This window comes from Panthera onca, chromosome D1 (assembly GCF_046562875.1).
Source record: "Panthera onca isolate mPanOnc1 chromosome D1, mPanOnc1 haplotype 2, whole genome shotgun sequence".
NCBI classification, from domain to species: Eukaryota; Metazoa; Chordata; class Mammalia; order Carnivora; family Felidae; genus Panthera; species Panthera onca.
The window spans coordinates 3175419-3191797 of NC_138348.1; the positions used below are offsets into that span (position 1 = coordinate 3175419).

The 16379-nt window shown below is 57.2% G+C and overlaps 1 protein-coding gene across 8 annotated transcripts in view; it reads right to left on the reverse strand.

Annotated features, from left to right (window-relative positions):
- PPFIA1 (PPFI scaffold protein A1) overlaps positions 1–16379 on the reverse strand; it is a 90926-nt gene that overhangs the window by 15748 nt on the left and 58799 nt on the right. For 4 of the 8 annotated variants that reach the window (XM_078433810.2, XM_081790216.1, XM_081790214.1 and 1 more), the window contains 9 exons: positions 15105–15328; positions 13128–13359; positions 11051–11080; positions 8346–8497; positions 7583–7755; positions 7319–7412; positions 1998–2079; positions 1691–1891; positions 74–136 (listed from right to left, as the gene is read on the reverse strand). In XM_078433810.2, coding sequence (XP_078289936.1) covers positions 74–136; positions 1691–1891; positions 1998–2079; positions 7319–7412; positions 7583–7755; positions 8346–8497; positions 11051–11080; positions 13128–13359; positions 15105–15328 — 1251 coding nt within the window. The remainder of the gene's footprint in view (positions 1–73; positions 137–1690; positions 1892–1997; positions 2080–7318; positions 7413–7582; positions 7756–8345; positions 8498–11050; positions 11081–13127; positions 13360–15104; positions 15329–16379) is intronic. The other 4 variants (XM_081790219.1, XM_081790218.1, XM_081790215.1 and 1 more) reach the window with 3 other exon arrangements.

Below are 16379 nucleotides of genomic sequence, written 5' to 3' on the forward strand. Positions count from 1 at the left end.
CCCAGAATCGCGCCGTTCTCGGGGGCGGGAGGAGGGAGCACGGAGGGAGGACGGGCTCGGGGCTGCGACTGACCGTTTGTGGCGTGGCCGTGAGCGTCTCCATCTCTTCATGCGTTAACCAGATATTTCCTGTGGTCTAGGGCGGCCCCAGTGACAACCACATCCAGGGCAAGGGAAGCAGTGACAAAGAGGAAAGGCAGCAGACACGTGAGCCTCGGGCACGTGAAAGGAGCAGGCGGACGCAAAGGCCGTTCTTCCCGCCTTCTCGTTTCAGATGCCCACACGGAAAACGACACAAGGTTAAAACAAGCCCAGCCCCTTGACGGAGAACCGCCACACGCACTACCACTGTGGTGGCAGTGACCCCAGGACAGCCCACGGTTTCTGGAGCTTCATCTGCCACGCCTACCACCTGACATACGGGAAATATAAAAGCGACCTATTTGGCACTTCTGAAAACTATTCCTAATTCTCAAGTAACTCTCACTTCGATGTATTTAAAACATTCTCCCCCAAAGCACAAAAAGGAGCACCGTCCCCAAGTCTGGCCTGTGGACGGCTCCCCACAGGCGCTCCACAGTGATGGGGCCACGTGGACGGGACAACCTCACCTGGGGACCCTAAGAGGCCCAGCACAGGGCTCAGCGTGGCACACAGAACGGCCGCCGGCTTCAAGGAGCCAAAACACCGGCACCGCTGATGTGGCGCGGCAGACCCGAGGCCCATTAGCGCCCTGCCGGCCGCCGGGCCCCTCGGGGACAGGGCTGGCCCGTCTCACAGCGAGGATCCCCGTCCCAGGTGCGCTTGTCATCACTGTCCGCTGACTCAGCGCGTGAGCGGGGGCCTTCGCCGAGACGGTTTCTAAGACTTTGCGAGAGCCACCCTAACACCTTTGTTTCCAGAAAGGTCTCTCTAACTGGAAACAACCAGGCAATGGGGACCTGGTCGGATGCCGTGACAGAACATTCCCGGGCCACAGGTCAGTGCACAGACCGACTGCTCATTACAATTCTGTCCCTAAGAATCGAAACAAAGACGCTGGCAATCCTTTCTGTGCAAAGTCCCTGCAAGTCCCGAATCAGGCGCTGACCTGCTTGCTACTCGGAGAAGAACGTGGGAGGCCGTATCCTCGCCAGGTTTTCTCTTCGGAGCAGAGAACAGCGGAGTGGGAGCTGAGCCAACGTACAGAGCCCACAGCAAGGAGCCGGCCCACTTTGTCCCCCAAGAACCATTAACGTTGTCCTCAGATTCGTTTTTTAGCGTTCAACCAGGAGGGGCGTCGGTAAGGACGGCCAGGGTCTGCCCGCGTGGAGCACAGCGGCGCTCAGTGTGCAGGGGCAGATGCACAGGCCGCTTAAAGCCCTGAGCCCCCGGGACCCGCGGCTCCCTGAACGGAAAGCAACAACGGGCTGAATGAGTCAGACGGTAAAACACTGATAATAATGCAAGTAGGGATCTGAGCTCTTTCCCCGTCGCTTTTGGTAAGTTTGTTCTTAAATTAGGGATAATTCCTTGCCTACGCTTTAAAAAACTCCTATGTCTGTACTGCAAAGTCAAGCTGTTCTGAGAGCATTCGATACAGTATCTTTTAACCACCCGATCACGTATTTGAATGCTAAGACGTTAAACTGGAACACTAGTCGTGTGAGGCAACGTGAGCGGCAGATCGGCTCCTTCCACAGGTGCGTACCGTTCTCGAAGTAGGAGGGGCTGACGGACTAGTCAGGGACATGATCTCCTGAATGGCCAGCCGCAGCTTCAGCCGGTGCAGAGGGTTGCTGATGCCGATCTCACGCTGGATCTCCGTGTCGGACAGCGCAGACATGATGGCCCCGCTTTTCACGTTGGCTCGGCAAGCGGCTACGTACCAGGCAGGCATCCCGACCCAGAGCTAGAGACAGGAAGTGTAAAGGCCAGAAGGTTCTGCACGGTGTACGAATGCATTCATCCTGCCCACAGATGTGACGTACTCCGCCCAGGGTTCAAAAGAAACATACCTCCAGCCAAACAACAACGGTGGGCCCGTCCCACTGTGCGAAAGGTAAACCTTGTCTCCGGGCTTCCTCGAGCAATTCGTGCCTACAAATAACGAGAGAATTCAACGTTGAAGAGTCACGAGTGCCTGTGGGTATATAGCAAGTGAACAGAGGTAATTCTCTGTGCACGTTTTCAAAAGTATATGGGGCGCCTGGGTGGCTCTGTCAGTCGGGCGACCGACTTCGGCTCAGGTCATGATCTCGCAGTTCGTGGGTTCGAGCCCCGCGTCGGGGTCTGAGCTGACAGCTCGGAGCCTGGAGCCCGCTTCTGATTCTGCGCCTCCCTCTCTCTCTGCCCCTCCCCTGCTCACGCTCTGTGTCTCTCTGTCTCTCAATAATGAATAAACATTAAAAAAAAATTAAAAAATAAAAAAAGCATAACAGAGGCGTCTCCTGGCAGAATTGAAGAATCAGTGTCAACATCAGCCAACCCCAGCAGTCTTCACGTCCGAGGTAGGACAGCGGAGGGAGTACCTGAATGACAAGGAAAACCGCAGGAGGGGGCCCGCACCTGCGTCTGAGTGAGGAGCTGCTGTGAGGATCTCAAACTCGTCCGGCAAAGACAACAACACAGAACAGCACACGCTTTACTACCAGTAATGGTCTGACATGGCAACTAAGGAACGGGCGGGATTTTGGCGGTTTCTATTCTACACGGCGATTCAGGCTAATACAGGTATCTGCTAAGTTAAGACACTGGGTCATCCCATGGTTTAACCCACAGGCTTCAGACCCAGAAACTCTGAGTCCCAACCACTGGGGCCAGTGCACACAGGGCAGCCTGTGAGACTGTGATCCTGTCACAAGCCAACACCAGGAAGCCGTCCTGGGATCCTCACCGCATCCGAAATATTCTGTCCGCCTGGTTCTAAAATACCCAAACCGTAACTTCACCATCTTAACATCTTTAAAAACGATCGTCTACTAATGACATAGTTACGTAAGAGACAACACTATAAGCTTTGAGAATTTCATCTCGCTCTTTCACGTTGTGTCCTTACGAGGCTTTCTGAGAGACATGAATTCTTTCTGAACGGGAAAGGCCTCGCAGAGAAGGTGGGGTGGGACAGAAGATGGTTTACCCTATGTGCCTGGGCATCCTGAGGCATTTTTAAATCCCTCAGTCACTTGTAGTGTTATTTTTCTTTGATAAATTCGGCAGAACACATCACTGAATCTCATGTTTCTGAACAAACACATCGGCTCTTCAACATATTTAAACAGTATCAGACCTTTCTTAAGACTGTAAAGTCTACGTACGATTCGAGCTCAAAACGTTTCACGTCAAGTTTCAAGTAAGTGTTCCTGAAGTCAACCTTAGGTTTCCTGGGGGTAATAAATGCTCTAATTGTGTAGGAAGGATTACACCAGGGAGGGCAACAAAATTTTTTTTTTTTTTTTTTTTTTTTTTAAGTAAGCTCTATGCCCAAGGTGAGGCTTCAACTCAAGACCCTGAGACTGAGTCACATGCTGCACTGACTGAGCCAGCCAGGTGCCCTAGAATGCAACAAATCTTAATAGCCAGAGGAAGGAAGGAAGGAAGGAAGGAAGGAAGGAAGGAAGGAAGGAAGGCAGGCAGGCAAAACTTCCCTCTTTAAAATGAGCAGCAAAGCTATTTACTCACATATGAAAAAGAAATGGGAGTCCACTGGGGCTGTGGTCACCCCGACACGGGGCACCCACAGCGGATGGAATAAGCACGGGGGAGAAGGGCCTCCCTCGCCGGGCGGAGTAACCCATCCGTGTGCCCAATTTAACGCCGCTTTCCGTGTCCTACGGACAAATTCTCAACGACAGCAGCAACATCTTACGCGGACACTTACGTAAGCCGTGCCACGTGACCCGTACACACGACACTAATCGTTCCTTGGCAGACGGGCCGGGGAGAGACCTGAGCTCCGAAAGCACGGTCAGGGGCTCGGTCCCAAGCAGCCCAGCCCGGCACGGGAGGGGTGCGCACGGCTCTGCTGCAGGGCCCAGGGGGCTCGCAGGTGCCCCGCACTCTGAAAGCAAACTGAACGGCGACCGGATTCGTGGCACTCTGCCACGCTTTGTCTTTTCACATGCAACAGCTATTTAGGGGCACCTGACTGCCTCGGTTGGTAGACCACAGGACTCTTGAGCTCAGGGTCGGGAGTTTGAGCCCCACACTGGGCGTGGAGCCTACCTCAAAAAAACCCCTCACGTAGACGTTCGCCGTCCACCCCTACAGGGCTACAAACGGCCCATGAGCCCCACTACCTGGAGGTTGGTGTCCACGATTCTGACTTCACCCCCACCTTCCTCCTGGCGGTGGCCATTTGTTTACGAAAAGCCTTTTCTGGTACAGATGTGCTCGTGGGTTGGAGCTCAGGCCCGAGGTCCCGCCGAGACCACGCGGAGGCAGCGGAGCCAGGGCCACGCAGCCGCAAGACCCGGGAGGCGGCAGCGACGTGGAGCCCCCAGCCGGCCAGCCGGCCCAGGTCTCTGTCTGCACTGGGTCCCGTCACCTACCAGGCCAGGGCGCCGCCCAGGAGACTAAACACCGGATGGAACCGGGGGGGGGGGGACGCCCGCACCCCTTCCTTCTCCTGGGGGGTCAGCGCCGCCCCCGTAAGCGGAGGAGCCAGAGCACCTGTGCACACCCAACCCCTTCTTCGCCTCCTACCGCCTGCCACCGCGGACGGCCAGCTCCCGTCACCTGGGACTCGCGTAAGCCAAGGGCCACGTACACCTGAAGAACCTGCCCGTGTACCCACACGGTCACTCCAACGGAATGATCCGTTTTTCTCCCTGTGGACCACAAGCTAAAAAATTAAGCGGGGCGGCTAACACTTTACCGTAAGGACATGAGGTCTGCTTGCACAGGTCAATACTCCAGAAAGCAACGCTCTCCGCCACCAGTTCCGAAGCCTGAAACACGAGGACTAAAGAGGCAGGGACTCTGATCTGTCGAGCACTTCTCTGCAATATTTTTGTTCGTGTTTATTTTTGAGAAAGGGCAGAGAGAGAGGAGACACAGAATCTGAAGCAGGCTCCAGGCTCTGAGCTGTCAGCACAGAGCCCGACGCGGGGCTCGGACTCACGAACCGCGAGATCGTGACCTGAGCCGAAGTCCGACAGTTTAACCGACGGAGCCCTCCAGGCGCCCCTCGCTTCTCTGAATTTTCAGTCGGCCCCCAGCACCTAACTCTGCACGGAGGAACGGGAGTTACAAGCCAACATCCTGGAGGCATGGGAGACTCGTCCGACTTTCGCGGTTATTGATTTGCTTCCTTCCTCCGCTCTCAGACGCCGCATCCCCCGCTGCGGCCGCGCCCCCCTTGGTTTACAGAACTCCGCCTCCCCCACAGGGTAAAATGGATGAGCGCTCTGACCGCCATGGACCAGGCCTACTGAGCGGGGACCTGATCTCCCTCAAGGACCCAATTCTCGACACCACACGTGATTTTCCAAACACTCGCCCTAACGGTAAACTCATGTGGAGTGCTTCCCAGCCTTACGGTTAGAGCCGCAGGAGAAAGACACTTAGAAATCTGCTGAATTCTACGGGGAGCAGGGACACGCGTGAGGCCGCGTAACGCATGACTGACAACACGCATCTCACAGTTAGGACATAAATGCAGCGGCGAAGTGGTCTTTCGTGACAAGAAGCGTCTCATCAAATACGACATGACCACCGACACCACTGAGACTCATTCTCCTGAGGCGGACACTGTCTACACTAGGGCACCTTGCGTGGGGACTTACGGGGCCCTACCTCACCAGCACGGCTCTGCCATCCGGGCAAAGCACCACCCTCGAAAATCCGAGCATAACTTCTGACTCCCTGAAAACTTAACTGCTCATAGCCCACTGTACCCAGAGGGCTTACCGATAAACAGTCGGTTAACACATATTTTGTAAGTTATGTACGTATGCCGTATTCTTTCGTAAAACAAGGCAAAGGTTATTAAGAAAAGCACAAAGAAGAGAAAATACATTTACAATACCATACTGGATTTATTAAAAAAAAAATGTTGCATGTAAGTGGACCTTCTATTCAAACCCTTGCGTTCAAGTGTCAACTGTACGGTCTGGAATTTGCCATGATGATCACGGAGTCCAGAGAAGGACCCGCTCTCAGACACTCGGCTGCAGCTATGGTAACGCAGAACCAAAGCCGGCAATTTGAACATCTCAGCCCCAGGGAAAGCTACCTACACACACTCTGTGAAATTTAATCACATGCTGGGGCAAATAGCTCAATAAAGGCCGTCCTCGTATGACCAAGTACTTAAACATACCTCCCGAGGAAGACAAAATAAACATAGGAGACAGAGTGAAACGTTTTGGCCAATTTATGTTACTTCCGATCGTACGTGAAATACACATTCCTGGGAGCGGTGGGGTGGGAGACCCAGAGGGCACTGCCACGAATCTTACTGTTTCCGTTACAAAAAGTGTAAGGATGTGAAATGAAACACGCCAGCAACGTCGAAGGGACAGAATTTTCCCAGCACGGTTCCAGGAGCAAAAGGCCTACTTTCAGTATCAAACTGCACATGGCCAGATGGCAACTATCCAAGTTATCTCAAAACACTTTTATACAGTTCAAACATAGCAACATTCAAATCAGACCGCTGTTAAGTGGTTTCTACAAATGTCCATTCCCAGGGAACCAAAAGCCTGACTGTTCCTACGGAATTGTGAGCAGTAACAGAAACCGCAGCGTTTCACCTGAAACACGGCCCACGGTGTGCCAGTCACGATCGTTATTATGACTTCTGAGAAGAAGACTAAACTGAGGCAGGTTTAAGGGAAAACCAACGGACAACTCCAGGGGCTGAAGGGGAACCGGCCTCTAGCGGGACGGGGCCTGTGGGCCCAGTGTGGCCGTGAGGCCCCGGCTCCAGACCGTGCAGGCCCTCGGAGCGCTCGAGAGCCACCGGATGCCCCGCCCACTGTCAGGCCGATCGTGGAGCCCACTGAGTTCTGCCCCGGCTCAAGGCCCAGAGCCCCAAGCTGATCCGTACAGGAGCCGGGGCTCAGGGCCAAGTGCTCCGAGGTCTCGCCCTCACGTGAGCCACAACACAGCCTCCCTGCACAACTTCTCAAGGTGGAGTGGGAATCCACGGGTGCCCCTTCACGATTTCACACGTGCTCTACGCCTCCGGGAGGCCCAGTTTAACAAGGACCTCAGGTTCAGCCTGGAGGGAGAGAATCCCTCTTTGCAGCTACAGAGCTCAATGAACAAACAGCCACTGCTTCAAAACCAGGTACGGCTGAAAGTACGCAGAGACGACAAAGAACAGAACGCTTACTTTTTTTGAAGTTTACGGTTTTTCTCAGCCTGTCCGCCCAATTTGCTGAGTCCCAGGGCGTCCTGAGAGGAGTTTTCCACCTCCAAAACAGCAGCTGTGGGGAAGCAGAGTGATGAAATGGGGGGCGTGGGGCGGGGGGTGCTCAACAGGCCATGTGAGGGTCTCCCGACAGGGGGAGGAACCTGCAGGCAGAGCGATCACGGTGCTAGACGAACGACACCAGCAGGACCACCTGCGCGTGGGAGCCATGCACGGGACACCAACCTGGCCCCGCGGGATCCTTGCCAGCGTGGCCGGGACGGCCCTTTTCTTTCTTGCCAAACAGGCGGCCGATGGAGGACTTGATGCCCTTCTTCTTGGGCGCCTTGTGCAGCGAGTCCTGGCTGCTGTTGCTGCTGCTGGGGTTGCTCACGGGGCCGTCCTGCGAGCCTGTCGAGCTGGGGGGACGGGAGAGGACCTTCAACGCGGGCTTGGCACACGACACACCGCCCCACGCGAGGGAGGGCTGCCCCCGGGGAGCTGACGCTCTCTCCCTCCCAAGAAGATCTGGACTCCAAGCGCCCTGGGCCAAGAACGCGCGGCAGCCCTTCCAGGCCGTGACCCGGGAGCACGGAGCACACGCACAACCAGAGCCGGCCGGGGACACGGTACAAGAAACAGAGCGGCTGCTGGAGCTGGCCGGTGGGGGGAAGATGGCTCCCCAGAGCCCCTTGGAGCACAGAGCTCGGCCCAGGGGAGGGCAGAGGGGAAGCCTCAGGACGGCCGGTGGTTAGGATCCGGGCAAACGAGGCCGCCCTACAGCCGCCTGCACCGCCGGGCTCCGGTCTGTCCCAGCGGACTTGCGCCCCGGCGGCCGCACCCCCAGAGCCCCGGCAGGTGCCCCAAGAACATCGTGCACATAAACTCAGTTCGCTGGCGTTTCTTTAGAATCGCCGTCCCGACCCTTTCTCCCCCAAGAAGATCAAGGGTTTCTCGGCGCTGAAAACCAACGCGCTGGCGTGTCCCCTGTGGCGCCTGCGCCCCTTACTTTCTGGCGTCCCTGATGTCCTCGTGGCTGGCCGCGTGGAGCACCCCCTGGTGCAGTCTGTCCAAGCGCAGGGACCTCGGGGAGGAAGGAGGGGACGTTTCACATTTTATCGTTGCCTTGTCGTCTCGTACCTCTTCGCGCGAAGCCGGCAACTGCGGGGTCGAGAGGAGGGTGACAGGAGTTCACCGCGGGCCCGACAGACGAGCGCACAGCCCTGAAATCACAGCCAGGAACTCATCTGAGTAGCTACGAGCTGCGCTTTCTGCGGCGTCCAAAACGCCCTCTTGGTGTTGGCCTAACTCCGGGCCACATGTTGGGCAGTGGGCCCGCCGAGACCCCGGGGCCATCCGCACCCAGCGGGTGCGCCCTCCCCCGGAACCCCGTGCCACCACCAGCCCGGCCCCGGAAGGCAGCGGCGGAGACCTTCGCGAACCACGCCCCGAACCAAGTCCCCATCGACCACCGCCAGCTGAGGAGCAAGGTGCTGGTCTCCTGACGCCATTCAGAGCAAACCCTGGTGAGCACAGAGGCTTCCCGTGCACGACTGTGCAATGCTCGTTGTCCGGGGGAAAAGGAACCAGCTTGTGCCCTAACCCAGTGTCACTTCCAGTAATGATGCAAAGCCTGGACCTACGAGGACGGGCGCAAAGTGAGAAGGCACCCAAACCCCCGCCCCCCCACCCCCACTCGGGTCTGACTTCTGCTTCTCAGTGACATTTAGGTTGATGTTACAAACTGAAGGACTTCTCTGCGGCTTAGAGAAGGCCTGCTCGACACGGTGGAGACAAAGTGACCCTGGGCTGCCGTCACGGCAAGATGACCCCCTTCAGACTCCATTTTTCCTCCTGTAACAGGCTGTGGGCCCTGGAAAGGACGGCGGGGCCACGGACCCGCCAGCGTTATGACCCTTGACAGGTCCCGGTGGTGAGGCAGGGCCGGATCTCATGAGACACACGTGTAGGACAGGCGAGACAGGCACCGCCAACTGGGTTTGTACCAGGACCTCCGAAGCTGCATGGGGCTCGGGACACCCACGGGGGCCGGGGGTCAACACCAAGCAGAGCTGAGCTCAGGGAAGACACAAGCTTAACCAACAGCTACAGAACACCTGCCTCCTCTCCTGATTTCCATGACAATCATCAGACAACAAAAGGCTACCTTAAGCGGCTACAAATTATCAACATAAAACTAAAACAGGGTCAGACTTAGGTAACAGAAATAGATTTCAAACCCAGGTGGAGGCAAGGGTATGGAGAAAACAAACACCAAAAGGGAACAGGACAGGGAGCCACACTAGGGACCCGGCTATGAGGTGAGCAGAGACGGAGGGTTCCGGGCGCAGGCCCTCCCCTGTGTCACAGCGCAGTCCACACGCAGGCCCCCGCCCGGCCCTGGGTCCCGCCAGACTTGGGCCTATGGGCCATTTCGGTCTCAACCAAAAGGGAGGCTCCCGCAGGGCTGGGAAGCGCAACGCCCGTGCTGGCCCTGTCCGCGCGGACCTGACACCCACTTCTCGTGCGCCTGGTCTTCATCCCCCAAAGCCTCCAAGGAGCCCTCCAAGTAGCCGTCAGTGAGCTGCGGGACAGGCCGTCCTGCCTGGGTGTTCACCACACGCCCCTTCTTTCCTTCCTTGAGAAGGTCTTGCTACCGAGGAAAGGGCGGCACGAGCCAGAGGACTGCAGGGCGTGCTCTGCGCCCCGTGGCCGCTGAGAGCTCCCGACCTCTGGGGACCGTGCACCGATGGGCAGTTTGTGGACACCCCGAGGGCCACGATTCTATCGCTGTCCTCACTTACCAGGGGAGCAAACCAGGGCAAAAAGAGGGCGATTAACACGCCCGGGTCACGAAACCACCTGTGACGGAGCTGGCACTTGAACCCGGAGTTTAACTGAATGGCCACACCGTCCCTGCGGGAGAGGGGTCCCCCGGCTGCCGCCCAGCTCCGTATCAGAGGCACGGCCCCGTCAGCGCGCGGCCGGGCAGGTCTGGCATGGGGGTACGGTCCAGGGAGCAAAGCATCCCGCTTATGAGGGGGGCGCTCTGGTCAAGGGTCCGGTCCCGAGGCACGGCACTTCCCCTGAGAAGGGGCACACCCAAGTCATGGTCCTCTGGACACAGGAGGTGCCCTGCCCCGGGCCGGGGCGCCGTAAAGGAGAGAAAGGCGCCCGAGCAAAGGTGGGGTACGTGGCAAAGTGGTGTCGTGGCCAGCGTCTGCACTGCAGTGCGGCCTTGGGCACAGGACCCGGGCTCTCGGCCTGTTTCCACATCTGGAAACTGGGGTGACCACACACGCTGCGGCTCGCAGGGGTGTGGGTGGGGGCCGGGTAACAGGCTCCTAAACCGCTGCACAGAGCAGCTGGCGGACCCTAAGAGCTCGCCGAACGCTGCTGGCCGCGACTGTCCAAGGTGGTTATCCCCAAATCGAACATCTAGGGCTCGGCTTCAGTCATTTCTCTTCCTAGAAACTTCTATGTCTCGCATAACTGAGTACGCAGCGAGCAGGAGACAAACGAGAGAGAAAGGCAAGCTCTCACATCCCTCGCAGGCGCCATGGAAACCGGCCGCCAAGCTCGAGAGCCCAGCGCTTCCCGGGACACACCGGCCGCTTGTCGTGACCCGGTTGTGGCGCCCGCTCTGCGAAGCGACGGGCACTCTCCCACCCGCCACAGACAAACACAGGTAGGTTACACTACCAAGCACTTTACCTTTCTACGATGCTTCCTTAAATCGCTAGGCTGACAGAGGCATGCAAAGAAATGAAGAGAAATCAGATTTACTGCACGCTCGGAAGTCACAAATTCAAGGACCAGAAGAGGCAAACATGTTTTAAAAACAACAACAGCACGGATATAATCGAGATAAGGTTTAGAAACCACCATAGCTGGAAACAGAACTTCTTTCCAGCACACATTTAAACATAATAGGTTATTCAACCTTTACTAGAGAAACTATAAATTATTACTCAGGGAGATAAGATTCCATTACGACGTACATAATTTATTAAAATACGGCATCCTGTGTAACGAAGAGATCTAACAGTTGTCTACTCTAAAGTTTTCTGTAACTGTTCTCCCTGTTGAAAACCACGTTCCGCTTTTACACTATCAACCTCGTGGATGCCGAAGAAGTGACCGCGACACCCGGTAGAACACCAAACCGACCGACTCTGGTTAAGGACCTGCTGGGTGTTAGTGTCAAGCCCTGACCTAGAATTTGAGTTAAAACTTCCCAAGAATCAATGCGCTGTGCAGGTACGTGATAAAAACGGGCGTGAGAGAGGTGACAGCTTCACGTTGCAGGAGCCCCGTGTTTCCGTGTGGAAGGCGGTACTTGTGCCCGGTAAGCCCATGAGCTTTGGAGTCCCGCCCACGAGCGTCGGCACCACAGAGCGTGCTGTGTCTGATCTCTTTAGAAGAAACCCTTCGCTGACGAGTTGTTACCTGTGTCACACCCGCATCCACGCGTACTACACGGTGACACGCGAAGTGCCACTGGTCACCGTTGGGGCGAAACCCCACTACCCCACGAGAAACGAAGACAAAGCAGGAACGACACGAGAGAGCCACGACTGACCGCAGACGCTGCACACACAGGACCACGGCCACGGGAGCACGCTGCGGAGGGGCTTACGGCATGGGGCAGAGAGGGCGGGCGGTGGGGGAACACGATACCGGCTGGGGGGCGGGAGGCTGAGGTCTGCGTGAACAGCGGGAAGCAAGCGGAAGGATGAGACGGCAAGTCAAAACCCAGCACGGAAGCAGATACACTCTCGGCCGGCACACAAATTCCACAGCAGGGAAAAGGGCCGATTATTTCCACAGCGACTTTCACAAATTCTCCGAGAGGAAGGAAGCGTGAAACCACAGATGAGACCGTCCAAGAGTTTAAGGTATGAGCTGATTAGCTAATGGTGCGAATTATACACAGAGTGACGTCAAAACAACGCAAAACGGACTAGTTCCCGCGTCACAGGCCACGGAAGAGACTCAGAGCTGATCTAATCACATGCTGGCCAAGAGCGCAGCTGGGAAGAAAAACGGACGGTAACGGGACAGATTCTGACAGACGCGAGCGCGCTCAGAAACACAACGTCGTAAACGTGGTCGTAGGTGGAAAGAGGTGACGTGCTCTCCAAACCTAAGCTACGTACGCGGCGAAGTTCCGCGACATTCTGCAGAGCTGCACGCTTCGCCCGGAAACCGTACGGGCACCGCGTCTCCAGACGCCGAGGAGCGAAGACGCGCTCCCAGAAGCCGTCCGCGTGTGGGGCTCACGCCGCTGCCGTGCTGGCCTCACACACGCACCAGCGTCAGGAGAACCGACCTGAGCTTTATTTTACGGTACTTTTTGACCGTGTGTCCCGTCCCCTCCGGTCAGGCATCTCTAATGCGGAGAGAGACAGCACGGCCTCCCTCCGCGCCTTCTCTACCGCCCGTACTTACTGTGGTGAAACCGCCGACTCCCCGAAAACAAGAACACGCCCCTCAGAGCCACGGTGCCTGGCGCGGGCCCACATCCGAAGTTACACACCCAAAAGCCCTGACGATGAGCTCGCGACGACGGCTAACCCGCTCCCCCGCACGGCACAATCCGTGCGTCGCCGGCTACCGCTGAATGACTAAATGCTGGCCGGTTTAAAAATTCTCGCACCTCTGAGCGCGACAGATGAACCGGCTTTCCTTCCGGGTAAAACACGAGACAGAACCGTATTCGTAGACTCTGGCACCTAAGTCGGGGGCTGGGGTGGGGGGAGCGCCGCAGGAAGAAGAGGCAAATACTCACTAGAGTCATGACCCCCAGTCTGTCCACCTCCCTGGCGGGGCTGTGCGGGCCCCTCCGTGGGGTGGAGCGCCCGCTGTGTGGAGGGGAGGGGCCCGCGAGCGGGGACGCGGGGTGCGGGGCGCCGGAGCCCGCGGGTCTAACACGGCCGGGGCCGTCTAAGCTGCCGCCGCCCACTCGGCTCTCAATCTCCTCCGCCCGCTGTTCCGCGCTCTCCTTCTCTTCTTGAATGAGCCTGCAACGAAAGCACACAGGTCACGCTCGCCGCCCTGGCCAACCCGTGAACGCAGCTGCGCGACAAGTCCGTGCTTGCTCCCGCGCTGCGAACGTGCGGGCCGGTGAGCTCCAAGGACGGCTGCTCCGACCCCACCTCAGCGAGAACGGTCCCCCTTCTAGTGTCTTTTCGACACACCCGGTTTCGGAACGACACGAGGGGGGACTCCTGCAGGGCGTCCCGTAAAGCTCCTTCCACCAACCGTGTTTGATTTTACTCCTGTGCGCTCAGATTCGGCCAGAGGCTCACCGGCAGCTCTCGCCGTACGATGAGCTGCGAATTCACAACTGCTACCTTCCCAGTTCTCAGACACGTCAATGTACCTGTTTTGCAACTGGAAATCGGGACCTCTGACCTAACCGAAGGACCGACCCACAGAGCAGTTGGGAGTTCCCCGACACTGAAGCCTCTAGACTAGATGAAAACATTGAGTTGTTTTTTTTTGTTTTTTTTTGTTTTTTAAGGCTGAATTCAAACCAGTTTATTTGATGGAATTTTCGACCAGCCTCCTCTGAATTCCCGGATTCAAGTCCACCGTACTCCATTCATTTGGAATTCAAGGCGAACACTCTTCACTGCCAGAGAGCAGTGCATCAGGAAACGGCAATTTCTGCATTTGACTACATCACTACTTATGCCCATGTTAACACCGGAGATCCACGCGGCGACCTTTCTGATGAAAGCTCTGTTTACGTACCCCGAGAGCTTATTTTGTGATGGACAAGTCCCCGGACCGACCGACCATTTCTATCTGGTCAACTCGCACGAAGGAAGATCACTTCTCCCTGGCCACACGCCACACAAAAGCAAAGCCGAAGCGCGGGCCCTCTCTCCTCTCCCGCGCTGACCTGACGGGGGACGGCTTCCACAGAGCCCACCGCTCCTCCCCGCTTCTCCCGCTGGCGTCTGTCCTCACCGCCCGCTCTCTGCAGGCAGGAAGGAGCACGTCTGTCTGCGCTAGCTTCCCAAGAACGAAACGTGGACAGTGACTCTACCCGGATCCACGGCAGCAGGGTCACTAGCACGTGCCCGCTCCCCACGGGACCTCAGGACTCCAAAACAGAGCAGCTCCCGGGCCCCCGGGCCCACCATCCTGCCCACCCTGCCGCCTCCGTCTCCACGAGGGCCAGGCTCTGGGTTCTCTTGCCTCCGCGGGACCAGAGCTTTGTAAATTCGCTACCATAACTGCTAAGAGGATTTCTAAAGAAAACACCCTTGAAATAGTGACGAGCGTAAAATGATTCAAACACACGCCCCCTGAGCACTCACCGCTCTACAATGGACCGATTTCGACACATTACGTTCATGCACGCGGCCCGCCCCACACCCCCTCCCTCTGCGCTGTGGATCAGGGAGGCCTCCCCGACGCGCCCTCGGCTTTCCGCGCCCTGGCCGACCCTGGAACCTCGGTCGAACGCTGAGGAGCATCGCAGGCGCACACTGGGCACCCGCAGGAAGGGACTGGACACCTTCCGCCCTTCCCCAGAAGTTACGCGAACCTGTCCACGACTGTGGACAGATGCCCTGGTGAACTGAATTTTATAACCTAGGGGAATCGCACAAATATTCTTAAACTAAACTGAAGGAGCTTTATCGTTATGGGACACTCAGAGCATTCAGAGTGTTTGTTCCAGACCTTCCTGAGCGCGGTAACAGTCCCTCGGAGACACCGTGGTCTCTGCGGTGCCGCGCACGATCACGTGTACCTGATCTCTTTGTTGATGGCGTCCAGCTGTTCCTGCAGCATCATGGCCAGCGTCTGGGCATCTGCCTGCCCACTGGGCGAGAGCAGAGCGGCCGAACTGAAGAGCGTGTCCCCGTCGTCTTCGCCATCAGACACGTCGACGTCGCTCTCGAACGCCTGTGCCACGTTTGCTAGGACGCTAGCTTGTTGGGCACGTTCCCAATCCTGTTCGTTAAGAGTCTGTACCTGTAAGTAAAAAAACTCAATCTCGGCAAAGGTGGAAAATAACAACGCAGTTCCAGAAACCTACAAGAAATCTGTCAGAAACTTGAAAAGTTTTCAACGGGAAGCCCAAAGAAAGCGGGGAACTGCCTTGTGCTTACAAGCTGCTGACCTACGAAGCAAGCAGTACTTAAGGCACAGGTGAGGAGGGCGGCCTATGACTTAGACCCCCTTGTGACGCTCGTGCCTCCATGGACGTGGGCATTTCTGTGACATCGCCCACAGGGTGGGACGAGCAGATCAGAAACAAAAATGGGAATAAAAAAATACATCGGTGCCAGCCAGCCAGCCACCCCCGTGGGCGGTTACAAGGCCATTAAATCTGAGTGTACTTCTGCGGCCCCACCAGCTCGCTGGTGTTCCAGGTAGGGGACGTGCAGCCACTGGAGCGTCCCCCGCCTCCCTTCCTGAGGCTGGTGTGACCGAACGGAAGGAGCAGAGAGGACCCAGGAGCAGCCCGCGAACCTGCTCTTCTCGGGGCCGCCCTCGTGGGACAGAGGCGCCTCTGCGGCCGAGCCCAAACCCTGTGGCCTGAGGAGCAGGGCGCGGGTGCGAGCAGCGACTCTCCTGGAGGCTTTCCTGCCCTCCTGCTCACCCGCCCCCCGAGACAGCCCCACCCACGGGCACGAGGCCCTCGGCTGGCTCAGGGACATCGTTCTGCCCTCTCTCTCTGGATGATCACCTTTCTAACTTCATCCACATCAGCCTAAAAATGTTCTCCCCCTTTTCCCTCCAAAATAACAAAACAGAAACCACGGAACTTTTACCCTGCGTCTCCTTCCAGCTAGCCCTGCGTCTCTGCTCCCAACCAGAGTTCAAGTCCTCCAGAAAGCTGCCCCTACTGTGTCTCCACAGACTCTGGAACTTGGGCGAGTGGGCTTTAGCGCAAGGGCTCCTGGACCAGACCACCGTGGTCCTCGGCCTCCACCTTGCCTGGCCCCACCCAGCACGACCAGGCCCACCGGCCTCCCGTTCCCTGAGCACCTGGCCCACCGGGCTCCTCCCAGCACTTGTC